The 15,486-nt window shown below is 46.7% G+C and overlaps 1 protein-coding gene across 6 annotated transcripts in view; it reads right to left on the bottom strand.

The window, feature by feature from the left end:
* The window catches only part of RAD18 (RAD18 E3 ubiquitin protein ligase), a 67,273-nt gene that overhangs the window by 40,936 nt on the left and 10,851 nt on the right, over positions 1-15,486 (bottom strand). For 4 of the 6 annotated variants that reach the window (XM_080605570.1, XM_080605571.1, XM_080605566.1 and 1 more), the window contains exons 3-6: positions 12,277-12,385; positions 8,165-8,246; positions 6,011-6,072; positions 4,488-4,558 (exon numbers count right to left, since the gene is read on the bottom strand). In XM_080605570.1, coding sequence (XP_080461696.1) covers positions 4,488-4,558; positions 6,011-6,072; positions 8,165-8,246; positions 12,277-12,385 — 324 coding nt within the window. Of the gene's footprint in view, positions 1-4,487; positions 4,559-6,010; positions 6,073-8,164; positions 8,247-8,454; positions 10,173-12,276; positions 12,386-15,486 lie in introns of those variants that run through there. The other 2 variants (XM_080605569.1, XM_080605568.1) reach the window with 2 other exon arrangements.

Here is a 15,486-nt window from a genome sequence, read left to right as displayed (position 1 = left end):
CTATGCCTTTTTTGGTGGGAAAACACAGACCATGCTAGCATTAAATTGAAAATGGTAGGGAAAAGTCCGGGCGGGCTGGCTGTGAGGCAGTCCCTCGGCGCGGGATGACACCTAGTGGCTCTGCACACCCAGCTGGCTGCCCGGCCTTACCCCGCCAGCCACCGCTCCCCTTCCTGAACGCCAAAGCAGAACTGCTCAAATTTCTTTGGACAGGTGCTGTTCGCGTAACTTTGGCCAGCACAATTACATTTGGAGATTCATTTGTCATCACAGAGAAAAAGACAGGAGACTCAGGAGAATGCGTGAGATTAACAGAGGAGCCCACTGTCCGCTTTCCACATATCGTACAGCTCACCTAGAAACCGACTGGGCTGGCAAACGTCAGGACAGCACAACACCGTTTTTAGAAAGCTCTTCATTTTGCATGCAGTTTTCACTGATTACTTCTACCTAGATTATCCATTATATGCTCTTATGAATTTAACACAGACAATCAGCTCGGGAAGGTTTTAGCAGATACAATTTTACCTTACTGGCAAAAAAATCAATAAATGTGTCACAACTGACAAGCCCCAGTTAAGAGCATGAGTACCTTTTGAAGACTGAAATACGAACCAACAAGATGTTAGTGTGTCCTTCTATTCACTGGTGTAACCACGACACAAATGCCTCTCTGTCATCCACCCTCTTTACCAGACGGTGTGGGTTAGAGCAGGGAATTACTGTTATTTAGGCATAACTGTAAATGGATACTCATTTTAGCATGCATACTAAAGCATGCCTAGCAGAGAGTAGCAATATAAAAGTCTTGCTAAATTTTATTCTGCAAGTCTGCAAGACCCACAAAGAATTTTTCAGAGTTCTCTTCCATCGAGATCCCAGTTCCCATTTTATGGGCAGCTTACTCCTCCCTTGCCAAAGAAGCTATAAAGCGGAGAAAGCAGATGGGCATCCAATGCTTCCAGACAAATTAGTTTAGAGGAAGAGATCGGGTTGCAAATCTGCCTAGGAAAAACTCACACAGAAATTGTCCTTTAGTAGCATTAGGGCTGTCCTCCCCTTGAAATTCCTTCTGCATTCCTCCTGGACATTCATCAGTGTTTAGAAATGACAGTACCTGCACTCTAAGAGCATTCGGAGTAGATGTGTTTATTCCTCTGACTCACTAGCTGCAAGTAACCCTGATAAAAAAACTAAGTTATAACTTTGAAAGTAAAAACATATTTTTCTTCCCCACGTAAGAAAAAAGCACAGATTGTTCTTTCAGCAATGACTAGCTTTCTACTCATGCAAGTATAATTCTAATTTCTAAATTTTCTAATTATGCGATATAGAAACTGACAATTTCTATCAGAATAATCTCTTTAATAACAGACAATGGAATTAATTTCAAAACAACCCCCAATCTTTACACCTAGTATTTGGGAAGCGACTGGTCTCATCGCAACTCACAAAAGCACTGTTCCTAAAGGAAGATTGCACCAGTAGCACCATCCTGACCAAAGAGACAGATTCTGCCCACAAACCACAGCACAAGCAGAGAGAAAACCAAGCAAAGGTTGCCCTGCACCCACTAGAACACCCTACGGGTTATACTGATCAGAGCGATGCACCCCCTTAACACATTCATTGCTCGGTATCTCCACGTGTTCCTGAACACAACACGGGCAGTTCTGACCCATAAAGCCAGTTCGGAACAGCTCCTCTACCCTCGCACAGAACACAACACCAACGGGCCACCGGGAACGCCACAGACACCTTCCCTGTCACTTGGAAGTATCAGGGCTTGCATCGGCTTGCACGGGAAGGACTCCTAAGACAACACGCACCGAGCACAACTGAGCACAAATTACCGTGAGGGCTCTCATCCTGCAAACACTCGTGCACAAGCTAAATGTTGAGCATAAGTACAAATGGGATCAGCATTCAGGTCTGTTTAGAATGATTACCATTCCCACACACGCGCTGACCTTGGAGCATAGCTTTTGCTTTGCTAAGTACTAGCAACATTAACATTTTCTTTCCCTACAGGCTTGACTTAAGAAATGCATTTGCGTTTTCTGAAATGCTGAAAAGATTTAAAGCCTGATTTTCATAAATGCTAAATTACCTGAGGCTCAAAATCAAGGCAGGATGGACTTGGAGAGCTTCACACGCTTCAAAAATCAGACCCTGGGGTCTGGATTTGTTTTGGGGAGGGCTGAAGAGAAACAAAGAGTGAGATGGGGAAGAAGACGGTGGGAGACAGAAGACCCATCTTGTACCAACATCTCTAGGGCAGAAACCAGCAATGCCCCTGCGATTTAACGATACTCATCATTTAACGTTGTCTGGTCAAGTATTCTCCTAACTCAGGACCACCCGCAGAGTAAATGCAGTATCAGGCTGAGAGAAGAAAAAACACAGGGCATCCAGCATCTGAAGCGATGTAAGATTTATTCACTGTCTATATTCCTCTTCTTTTGTCTTACTAAAGCAGTTACCTTAGTAAGCCATTTGCCATTAGGCATTTCTTAGCGAGATCCAGAAGAACCCAGCCCCAGCACTGTCACCTCACACTCCAATAAGGAACACGACGTCACAGTTTTAGGTTTATTGATCCGATATTATATTGAGAAATTGATTGAACTCCAAGTCACAAAAGGAACGGGTATTAAACTACTCTGGTAAGATTTATACTGATCCATTAAAGCAGTCAAAAAAGTGTAATGTTTAAGATTCATTATCATAATGGATCCAAGTCAGCACTACTCGTTCTCTGCAAAATTAGACGTTACCAAAAAAATAGTAATCCATTTATCAGTAGGAAACACCACAGACAGAGTTCAAGCTATAATACTGGAACTGCAGAATTTCAATTCTTCAAATAAAATCTATTAAATCTAATAGTGGTCATACAGAAGATTAGTTCTTCATCACATAGCAACTCTCTTAAGAAACAAAGCCATGGCATGAATTATGCTTCGTATCGCTTATGAAGCCAAGAATCCCACTGATTTCAAGCTCCAGGTTCATTTCAGAGAAATAGATGATAGTGTATTTGTCTCTCATGTCCATAGGAATAGCTGTAAAACGCTTAGCAAATCACAGAGCTGCTCCTAACCAAAAGGAAACAGAGATCATACCAGAAATATCGTATCTACTGCGGTAAGCATTTACCAAGTCATGCTTATTTTGTTGTCAATGTCTTTTAAAGGGATGAGGAGATCAAAAGTAAATTAAATGAACAGAAAAGTAGGTGAAAGCACAATACTCCACTACTTCTCTAATCCAGGAAGATTCCCGTGTGTTGTCCCTCAACACGTACATTTTTCTTATCCAATGACTTCACCAAGGGAATTCCCTCGCAAGCTGACCACTATCACGGGACAAAGTCATTCTGTTCAGAATTTCCCATGCGCATTTAGGAAGGATCTTACAAGAAAATCTTTATTACCATCATTTTCACCACATAAGGTAACTCCCAGCCTCTGCTTGTCTTCCTACAAGCCAGAAGAGACTGTAATTAACAAAGCAACTAACCCGAAACAAAAGTGAAATGAGCTTACACAGACTCCACACATCACCTGAGAGGACCGTAACCTTCAGCTGAAAAACCATAGGAGTTTTCCAGACATGCAACCACTCATCTGACATTTCTCCCACACTGGATTTTTTTTGCTCACTCCTCACACTTCTCCTCATTCTGCTCATCCACGTGGACTGCTGCCTCGGTGACGAGAGGCAGGAAACTTCCTCCACTGGCAAGTGGCAGGTCACTACAAGTATCTGAACCATCATTACACGGCTGCAACTCTTCCACCAAGTACTTTCAGGCATGTACCTTAAGGGTGTTACTGGCAAATGCTACAACCCTAATTTAAAAAATAAATAAATAAAGAACACCACAAAAAGTTCCCACAGATTTCAGGAGGCATCGACCTTAAGCAAAGGAACTAAGGAAGCCAGAAGTAAAATTTAAGCGTATAGCTGGTTACCAGGATGAATGGATTTCAGTAGTTAGTATGCCACAAAGATTAGCACACCGATCTTTACATCATTTCGGATGACACTTAAAATAAATAAATAAAGTTGCCAAATACAGTCACCTGCCTTAAATCTAAATTGTAAAGATGATCTACCAAAAAAAAATCTAACAACAAATCTTAAGATAATAACTTTATACCACTTCGCTTGATTTTTCACTATACAATTTAATTATAACATGTTTGCAAAACACATTATATGGTCAGATCTTTTGTGTCTCATACAGGTAACACAGTCTTGTAGCATTCAAGTCTTGGAAGATAAACCGTCTTCATCAAATCCTTTATTATTAGAATATAGATGTTAGAATCTTTTCTGTTCTTTGCTAACACAATTTCAGTTTCTAGTACAAATGCAGACACTGAATATTGCACAAAGTATGAATTAATACAAACAAATTCAGCCACATCTGCCCTTCAAACTGCCAAACCAGAGAAAGCATTCATAAAATTACACAATACCTTGCAGAATTAAAGCTCTTTACTAGTTCGTCTAACGTCCGGTTATTTTTCAGGTCAGATTCCGAGACTGCCTATTAAGAAAAAAAAAAAAAAAAAGGAAAGAAAGAAAAGGGAAAAAAAAAAAACCAATCAAATACAGTGAAAACAGCAATACCCACACAGTGTTCAAGTGACCAATAATTTGTTTTGTGGATCAATGCTTCAATCACCAACCACCGAAATTGCTATGTGAATAAAGATGCACGAAGTATAAGCTTTTTTTCCTGAAAAACTTCTAAAATAACTGCCAGAGCACTGTAAGTCTGGAACATGATCACCAATATAAAAAAATAAAGCATGAAGTTAAAGAACAAAATCCAGTGTGCCCAGTCTCCATCAGCGCTTTATCGTAGTACTGTTCTAATCATTTTGAAAAACGAAACGAGGATCCCATGAACGTGAAAGGAACCTTAAGCAACAAGGAATGAAATCGGATGAAGGAAAATGCTAATCTTGGTAGTGAAAATGGAATAAAAAGATGAATTACAAGATGGCTTTATGCATTTGATTCATCCTTTTAAAAAGATTTCTGATTTTTATCTCTCTGGTTTTATCTCTTCTTTTGTCATAAAAAAAATTTATGAGTCTTGCTCACATCAATCTCTGTGATTTTTAAGAAGGCGTTGGTAAAATGTACTCTCAGAAAAATACATCAGTCTGCACTTGTTTTAAGAACTGACAAAGTTACAGATAGATCTGTTTTCCAGCCTAGTCTAGTCTTTTACATGCTTTAGAAACACAGAAGAAAATTACTTCTATTTTGCCAGTACTCTTGAAGCACCAGTCATTGTTTTCAGGCAGCCTATCATTTTTAGGAATTCAATAAAACCCAGTTGGCTTAAGATGAAAAGCTAGATTAAGGCCTAGAATAAATTGTATTCTGTGCTCCTTAATCAGAAAAGGCCTTCAAGTCAGCTGGTAATAATAACCTACCCGCAGAGCAGGCCAAACCTGTCACTAGCGCCCCTCACATTTAACCTAATTTTCATAATTTTCATTTCACAGCCTCCTCTCCTGGCTGTGAAACATAGTCCTCTGCGCCCCAAAAGGCCACACCGTCCTGTCGGTGCATTCTATCACTAGGTCGTCGGTGGGCACTTCTAAGGGTGCCTTGGAACTGGAAGTGAGGACACTCAAACATGGAAAATGCAAAGCTTAAATTTCAGCACTCGCATTTTAAATGCCGGCTTATTTTAACAAATCAGGAGACAATACTAAACATTTCACGACAGATGTTATACTCAGTTCTGAGCCAAAACCGAGTTTTGATGCTACATGTATTTCTGCCTATGCTGACAGAAAAGTATCTCTGAAATAGAAGAGTTTCAGGTATAAGAGCACCACAATTTGCCCAAATAGCTGCTCACGCAAAGGAAAGGTGGTAATATATGACCACAGTTAATTATTTACCATAGTCCAAAGGGAAAAGATCCCAAGATTGGTCAAAAAAGAAACAACAACAACAAAGGAAAAAAAACACTTACCACACAGCATGTTGGACACTGAGTTTTGTAGGACAAAAACTTGCGTATACAAAGGGAACAATCTGGAAAAAGGAAATACATCATTTTTAAACAGACCTTCTTTCAAGTGCCATTCAACACATGCTTGTTAGTATATTTTATTTTTTATGCAGTGTATGCAGAATATTCCACAACACACCAATACTGAAAATACACCATTTTCCATAGAATAAAATATGGATAGGTTTGCTAGATGGCGATCTTTATGCAAGCATCTTTCAACATGTAATCTCAGTCCCACTGTCAAGAGCAGAAGTGCATTTTTGTTTCATTAAAGCAGGACAGGACAACCTTAGCCTGGTGCGACCGCTACGGGATAACGAGGCACATTTGCCAGTCCCCAGCAGCACGTTGCACTGCTCCCCCAAATGACTAGTGAGGGCTCACTTCCACCATTCTTTTGAATTACAGGCCTTTGAACCAAGCCGTGTCACAGGCAGGATGTAACACCAGTTGCTGTAGAGCATTTCCAGTGCTCCCCACCTTAAATTTCCCATTTCCAACAACTATAGCTTTGTCAAGTAAAAAAAGTAAATTCACTGCCTGACCACCTTGTCCTCCTTGATATAAGGAAGAGGAAGCGCTGCTGTTTCCAAACAAATCAATTATAAGTATTTATTTTAATGAGAGAAAAGGCAGTGTACTTTTCCCTAAGCTGACTAAGCACACCACTTTGCTAGCATGTTCCAGCAGATATCAGCCTGAGGCAGGCAGAGCAGCACGGGAAATTTTATCACGTAACACTTAATGCTCTCTGCCACACGGCTCTGTGTTCTGCTCTGCCCTCACGATCTTATTAAAGATATTTATATGAAGGACTTTAGGAAAAGGTGGCGTTTAAGTGCATCAGTGCAGACAAGAAGTGCTTGTATTGTCAGAAGAAGGCTGCAGCAATAACCAACGTAGAAAATTTGGTGGCCTCTTCACAGCTTTTGTCCCAAATCGCCCCTCTACAATACCACACTGGGAAACATCCTTGCTGGCCAAACCGCAAGTAGGAGAGCTACAAGTTTTGTAAAGGACGTACGGGATCAGTAACATCTGCACTGCATGCCCGTAAATAATAAACAGCCATATGATGACTGGTCTGCTTAATGCTAAAGGAGAGAAAATCCGATGAGGATATTTTTCAACAGTTTTTTGTCATCCGGATAAGGCGCAAGAGGATTTTGCCAGCCCGTAAGGCCCACAGGATCGTTCTCCAGTCCTGTATCTCCTGGGAGAGATGAAGGCCAAACCACCCAACATTTCCGTATGCCTATCTGGCCCTACCTGTTTGTCCGAAGCTGCCACCTGAGCACCAAGTCAGGCTTAAGTGCAGTCAGAAGGCCAGGAGGACACGCGCCCATCACACCACCCCTGCTCTGCGCGTAATGGGCGGCAAGGCGCACGTTAAGCGAGACACACTCACTGTGAACTCCACAGAGCAGAGGACAGAAGGAAGGACAACCTCTCTGCCCATCCGCTGACGTGCCACAAATGACCCACTCGCTTGTCTCCTACTCCCAAGCCATGCCAACAGATGATTTTTATTAAAACTCCGGTAAATTCAGACTGCGACCGCTCAGCCAGCACAGATGTATGCAGTGACCCTCCACAGGACAGGGCACGCCGCGGGGCAGGAGGCAGCAGCACGGCGACAAGGAGGGGACGAGCCCTGCGGAGGGCATGCCGCCACGGCCAGCAGCTGCCCGAAGGGCTCGCGGAGCTCGGGCCATGCTTACAGTCGTGCTAGCACTGTCAGGCCGTACCATACTTACAGTCGTGCGAGCACTGTCAGGCCGTACTTACAGTTGTGCTGACACTGTCAGGCCGTACCATGCTTACAGTTGTGCTGACACTGTCAGGCCGTACCATACTTACAGTCGTGCGAGCACTGTCGGGCCGTACCATGCTTACAGTCGTGCTGACACTGTCAGGCCGTACCGTACTTACAGTCGTGCGAGCACTGTTGGGCCGTACCATGCTTACAGTCGTGCTGACACTGTCAGGCCGTACCGTACTTACAGTTGTGTGAGCACTGTCAGGCCGTACCATACTTACAGTCGTGTGAGCACTGTCAGGCCGTACCATGCTTACAGTCGTGCTGGCACTGTCAGGCCGTACCATACTTACAGTTGTGCGAGCACTGCGGGATGATCATCGCGATGCTGAAGTAGTCGAAGCAAATCCCGCAGCGCAGCAAGTCGTCCACCGCCTGCAACGAGACGCGGAGGTCACCGCGCGCTGCCGAGGGCACCGCCAGCCCCGGGCCGGGCGGCACTGGGGGGCCGGGGGGGTCCTACCGAGCACGGGGCCGGGCCGGGTCCCCCGCCGCGCAGGGCCCGCCCGAGGCCCGCCCGCCGCCATCTCGGCCGCCATCTCCCCCCTTCCGCCCGCCCTCCCCCCGCCGCCGCCTCGCGCACCTTCAGCGGGGACAGGCTCGCCGGCCACGGCGCCTCGGGCAGCGACAGCGCCATGGCGGCACGGCCCGGCCGGGCCCGGCTCCGTCCCCGGCGCCGCGTCCGAATCCCCCGCGCTGCCGCGGGGCCGCGCTTCCGCCGGCGGCGGCTGCCGGGAGCTGTAGTCCGGGGCGGCGGGGCCGGGCCCGGGCCGAGGGAGCCGCGGGGCCGGGGTCAGCGCCCGCCCCGCTCGTCGCGGAGGCGGCGGTGCGGGAGGTGCCGCGGGCTGGGTGCCACGGCCCCCCTGCAGCCCCCACGGGGCGTCCCCTTAAAACGCCTCAGACCGTGTGTCAGTACGGCCTGGAGAAGCAGCCTCCTACCGGCCTCCTCCTCGTTAGTTAGCCGACCCAGTTCTTTCTGCCCTCCGCAAGCAGCCAGCGGAGCGCCCGGACAGCGCTCTCAGACACACGGCCTGACTGGGGGCGGGCCTGGGCGGCCCGGAGCCGGGCTGAAAGATGCCCGTGGGTCCCCTCCAAGCGGGACCCCGTGATCCTGCCTCCTCACGGCACAACCAGCCCCGCTTCCCCGCTGTGTGTGCGGGTACACACCAGCGCTCTGCGTGGGAGCGGCCGCCAGCGGGGCTGTGCTGGGTGCCCACGGAGATGCGCGTCGCCACCATCGCTGCTGCGCGAGGCGTAGGCCAGGTCGGGGGTTTCAGTCTCCGCAAAGAGGACATCGAAAAACCCAGCCTAAAAATAAGTTTCAGGGATGAAAAACAAAAAAGGGCAGCGATCACCTCTGAGCACTACTGATGTGCTTTCTGAAGGTGAAATAATTGTCCAGGAGTTTGTAAGAACTTAGTACATTGCCAAAGTCACATAGGATAAAATTGCAAAACAAATTGCACTGTCTCGGTGCAATTCAGATCTCTAAGAGCCGGCCTGAGCATGCGGGGATGCTGGCAGCAGAAGTGAGCCGAGGACGCCTACTTCATGACGACAGTAATGGTCCTCCGTGGGAAACCTCCCACTGTTTTATTGGCACTTTGGTGAGCAGAATTAAACTGCTTTATGTTGCTGAACTACCAAGTTACAAGAAATTATTATACTCACAAGACCAAAACAGAGAACACAGACCCTCCTTCCAACTCCTTGCAATGTTCGCTTGAACTAAAATACCAGTACGTGCCAGCCTGCTTTTCTGTAAGTTAGCAGGCAGAAACGTATAGAAAACTTAGGAAGAGGTGGAGTAGCCTGACATAAAGCAAATCCACAAAAGCTACTTAGGTTGATACATACTGTTGAGACAAAGAAAATATTGCAGTTTTACATAGATCCCAGCTGGATACACACAACTGAAGTATTTTCAAAGTTCTTGTTCCCAAATCATGTTCTCGCATCAAGGCTGCCTGCAGAACTGTTGATTTTCTGTGTCTTCTGACGGACAAACAGCTTGTGTTCAGCTGCCCTTAGCAGATCACTCTTAAAATGAAACACTCCACAAAGATCTGCCTCTCATATGTGTGTGTCACTTCACGTGCTTTATGACAGAGACACAAATGAACCATGGAGACAAGTCTGGGACACGAGCGTGTAGATTGGATGAAAATCTGAAGAAGAACATGCTGTACTTCAAAAAAACACCCAAACCATAGAACATTTGCAGCTGACTGTTTTTAAATACTCTCAGAGATTCCTTAACATTTAAAGGAGTGGAAAGTTTCTCATCATGTCATTCCCAACTACAGAGAAGAGCCTGAACACCACGAGTGTGATTGTTCAAAAACATTTAACACTGTCCCAACTCTGCACTTTTGTCAGAGTTGGCAGTAATTTATTGATTTCAACCAGACTGATGTTGAGAATTTTAGAACAAAAAAATCCCACCATGAAGTACTAACTCTTGAGAGACCACTATACGATGCCCTCAACAGAGCAATCCTTTCAATAGCAGTCTGAATTAAATATGCACCACGCCAAGCAAAATAACAGCATTTCAAATCTATCATCTACCACTGCAGATAGTCTGAACACCTCATCCGACAATGCAAGTTAGCCAAGACAAGGTCTGGCCCAGAAACGTTACAATACAATACCATCTGAACACATCAGTAATTTATATTTGTCCTGCTCTACTCGCAAAGTCTTGTAAGCAATTGAGATTATGAGATACAAATCCACGTATATATATTTAATCAATACGAACAACCTTCGTCATGTAGCAAGTCACAAAGGTTTGAACACAGAAGACTTAAATACAAACGCCATAGTTCAGAAGCACTACCAGAGGTAGAGGGATGTGTTTTCAGTGTCCAGCAAGGCATTTCTACCCTACTTTTATGCTTCAAGTAAAACATAACCTCTCTGTGACATTTACTACATTAGTAACCCATAACACTAAGCATGTTTTTTTCAGGAATCTGCAATCTATTTCCTTCTAAATCAGCCCTTCTAGTACGGGCTCATTTTCCCCTGCTCCATCCATGCTATGTGCAAGCTTTTTAAGCAAAAAAAAGAGCACCTACCTACTCACTCTACAACGTCAGAATCAGAAGGAATTAGCAGAGTAACTCCAGTTGTGAGAGCTGCACTTCTGTTTAAGACACCCCCCTTCTGAAGCGCAGTACCAGTGCTTCTTAACAGTCCGATGTTTAAAGTTTCATATGGAAAGAAGCGTGTAAAGCTGGGCTCCAAGGTCTCTCTGGAGTATACTCAATTTGGCTGCCTTAATCTTCCACTAATTGTCACTATCACCCACACCGTTAGTTAAGAACTTCTATTGACTATAAAAAAATGCAGAGAGAATTCTCGGGCACGAAGCTGAAGAAAAGAATTTAAGTGAGACACATAAATTACTTTACTAAGAAGTTCATCCTGGAAATATGGTATCATTTTACAAAGCTAAATCTTTATCTATGCTTTTAAATACCACAATAGGGTACTCGGTGTTAAGACAGAAAATTTAGGGCCTGGCCTGTTATGCTTTAAGAACTTAACTCCCACAAAAGCAGAGATGCTGGGCTCTCCATCCACAGTTCTTGGAGGAGTACAAACACCTTTCTGTGACCTCCACAGGATCTGCTCAAGACCACAACGTGTTAACATCTGCAAGACTAGGACATAAATATTTGAAGGACTACGTTAATACGATGTGTATATCTTCTTAATATTCCTTAAACAGAGACAGCATTTTCTGTTTTTATAGGCAGGAAATCTGGGACATTCCTATACTCGCTGTCAATATCTAATTCCTAGCAAATGTCTAGTACTTTTGCCAAATTTCTCTTTTTTGAGACAGAATGAGCTATCAGAAGTAGGAAATTTTCTCCTTTGTTGCCTTCTTCCTTCAAGGCGCAGTCTGAAACGGTTCATTAAAAATAAGAGCATTAGTCAAACAAGATTATGTAAAATTGTCTTCTATCATATCCTTTGCAGAGACAGGAGGCACTGAGGAAATTTTAGCATTTCTGCTTCAAGGAGTCTTCATTGCAAGGAGGTGACACTTTTTCAGTACCTGGAGCAGCCTTGGTCAGTCACCCAGCGAAGCCAAGCAGCGCTCAGCGCTTAGCCCCCAGGCAGATCGATGGCAAGAACACAAGTGATGTTGGGCAGCGTGGGCACTGCGGCACCGCCTGGCCTGCCAGCACCGTAAGGACTCGCTGTCCAGCAGGTGTGCCATTTAATTATTGGTATTTTAGCTGAGAACAGCATGTGATGAAGAACAGCGTGGAATGAAGTGTGCTTACATTGTTGTAAAAGACCCTGCTCAATCTTTTTAATTTAAGGAAAGCAAAGCCAAAAAGAAGTAAATACATAAATAGCAAAACCCAAGGTTGATGTATCTTACTGTGAACTCGAGATGCTTTGTCCTCAGCACACAGCAAATGAGTTCCCGTAAGTGCTTTTCACCCAGGGAAGAAAATACTGGTTGGTGGCAATACCGGCCGGGTTCAAGACTGGTGAGAAAGCAGGAGAACAAATTTTGTGGAGGTAGAAGCTCATCAGAGAAGAACTCCACATGAAAGAGGCTAGGAACCATTTCTAGTTAACAGCATTAGCAGCAGCAGCAAAGGGCATGAAATGCACGAGCTCAGAAGGGCCTCGAGCTCTGCAGAAAGTCCCACACGGGTCATTCCTGCGAGAGAAGGGACTTTGCACAATGGCACAGGACGAGCAATTTGCACAGCAGCACGGAGCTGCCACGCTAGGGCTCCACTGGCGGGGGCTCCCAGGGCAGTCAGCCTTTCTGCCAGCTGCAGGGGTGGCAAAGGGCTCCCAGCCGTCGTGATTTGCCCCCTCACTGGTCGTGCTGCACTCACAGAGGCAGCGGTGCAGGCTGGAAACTGCCACCCTGCCTGCAGCATCCCCGCAGCACACGGGGAAACTCAGGACGCTGCCCCAGGGACGACCTTCCCAGCAGCGATACCGGCTGCCAGACGTCCTGGAAAGGCATCTCCTGCCTGGAGAACAAAGCCTTCAGCTACAGCTGACCGCTGGGGGTGCAGCCGGGGAGAGGCGACTGTCCAAAAAGCTGCTCCCGGGCGCACACCCGCAGATGAAGCGCAGGCACCTCCACATGGACCTGCCCTGGCCACACGCCCATGGGAGGCAGGGATGTGCCCTGGCAGGACACCGCAGGGCTTCTGATTTGCCAATGATTTCATTCACTGCTGGCACTCCTTTTTTTCTTTTAACACGGTCATTTCTCAAATGTGGACCGCCTTCATTTAAGCAAGCGCTATATTAAATTCCTTCTGAAATGAATAGAAGGCTTGTAATGAGATAATATATTAGACCAAAAATTACAAGCCTTTTCATGAAATGTTTACAGCCTTTAACCACTGATTAAATAGCTTGATTGTTCCCATATTGCAAGCTTGGCGAAGGGAATATTGACCAAACAAGCTTCCCTGGTGTGGCAGAGACAGAGAAGGGGCTGTTCTGCTGGCTAAGCTAATGCTGCGGCCCATTCTTGTGATTGATCCGATATTGTCTAAATGGTGTAATTAAGCTTTCAATTAATGGGGCAGAATGGAAAGTTAGACTTTGTGAATGCTAATTATTTGCTTCCTTGCAATGCCTGTCAGGGAACAGTGCTGTCCTACATGTTTAGCGCGGTTGGGTTGGGTATGGCAGCCTGACCAAAAGTCCCTCCGTTCTGCAGGCTGCGTCCCAGCGATCTGCACAGTGACGCCAGGCAGCCCGGCATCTTTTGGCACTCACAGCAGTTCCGCGCTGCATCCCGAGCCAGGCAGGGCAGCAGAAGAAGGGTGCTGGCTTGGGCTGCAGCAACCTTTGCCTTGCACCAGGAAGCGAGTAGGACCGCCGGAGGTTAGAGGCGTGATGCTGACATGGGGTGTTCTGCCTCCCCATCATTTCCATGGAGCACTGTGACCTGGGCAGGTTAGAGTACCGCGAGCAAACTGAAGAATCCCCGGAGAGCAGCCATACACAGCCTGGTCTGAAGCACGCAGCATCGGGGCCGTTTTGCACAATGAGGCACTTTATAAAGGAGATGGCATTGCAAAGCAAGATGTTTTATGGCTGCTTTTACAAAATCCAATTTAAACTGCAATTCATCTTTCGTGGCAGTTTACAAATCGATGGGCGACATTTCGAACCGACACTGCACGACACTTGTGCACTCCAGCCCCTTTCCTCTCCTCTGCGTTTCCGTGCGGCCCTTGCCAGCCAGGAGCTGGAGCTGCAGGCAGTGCGGGCACCTCGGGCATCCCTGCCAGCCCCAGCACCTCCTGCCCCCAGCCAGCCTCAGCGCGCTGCCCCCGACCTGCTGTAATGCCGGATCATTGCTTGGAGAGCAACGGGCAAGTTACACCTTTGGATTACGATCCATACCGCAGGCCGTTCACATCAACCACGAACAAGTGAATCCCTTCTCTGCACAGGACACAAAGGCCTAAACTCTGGGGAAGCTCCTTTTAATCACACCTTGCCTCTTCCTCGCAAGAGGAACAAACAAATTAAACCATATGCAGCGATGAATTCCCCCTTTCTCAGCCCTTGTTGAGCAGGAACAGCAGTGTGTCCATGCCCAGACCGAGCTAACCGGGTTACCAGGGAGGTGGGGGAGCAGACACCCGGGCAGGGCTCGGGAAAGGTCAGGAGCTGCAGCGATCGATGCGCCTCTCGCGGGGCTCGCTCCTGCGCCCACCGCAGGCTGTCCACGGGCTGCTGCGAGAGAGCTCGGGCAGCTTGCTCGGCTGCTGCGGGGACACACAGCGCCCTTCCTTCCCGAGCAACTATGCGGGGACATCCTTCTCACGTGTGGAAGCGAGCATTACGGTAGACCTGTGGGCAGCAGCACACGATGAAGGGGTGAAAGCCGCGTGGCTGGCAGCACGGACACACTGCGGGGGACGCAGACGGGGCTGGAGGCAGGGCTGTGCTCCCCGCTCGGGTGCCTTTGCTGCTCCCCGAGGGAGAGATCCGGCACAGCTCCACCTCGGCCAGGCTTGATCTTGATTTCACAGTGGGTAGAGTATCAAATTGTCGTTGAGCAGGGGATGCTTAGTCAGCCTTGAAATGTTTGTTTGCTATTTTTTATGAGCACTTATAAAGCACTTGGCAGTCGAGTCTGATTCAGAGGTGCTATTTTTTTCTTCCTGCCGTTGACTAACAGCCTCCAGTTTAATGACAATTCCCACCACCATTTCCCTGGCAAGCAAATTGCACCAGCTCGGGTGGAGCAGTGCAGAGAGTTTTGGTCAGTGCATTTCAAGCCCAAAGACATCAGGGGAGCGCCTTTCATTAGTCGCAGTGTTCACTGCCCATGTGTCAAAAGATACCTTATCCCCCTGGGCAGAGGTTATACTGGCAGGTAGCACCACGCTGAGCTGCATTCAGCTCCATTTCACTGCTGTTTATCCACGCCACAGGTCCAAGAATATCTGGTCATTTCACACAGAAATGCCTCGAAAGCATAAACGAAATCCTTTCTTTTATGTAACTGTTCGTCTCCTTCAGTGGGATTGGGCCAATGTAAATCAGTGGAAAAAATGTTACAGCTCTAAAGAGCTGCGTGGAAACTTCCATTGCA

The sequence above is a fragment of the Anser brachyrhynchus genome (assembly GCF_964034855.1).
Source record: "Anser brachyrhynchus genome assembly, chromosome: 10".
In the NCBI taxonomy this organism is placed as follows: domain Eukaryota; kingdom Metazoa; phylum Chordata; class Aves; order Anseriformes; family Anatidae; genus Anser; species Anser brachyrhynchus.
The sequence above is the reverse complement of the archived record's forward strand: the minus strand, read 5'-3'. Positions and strand labels throughout refer to the sequence as shown.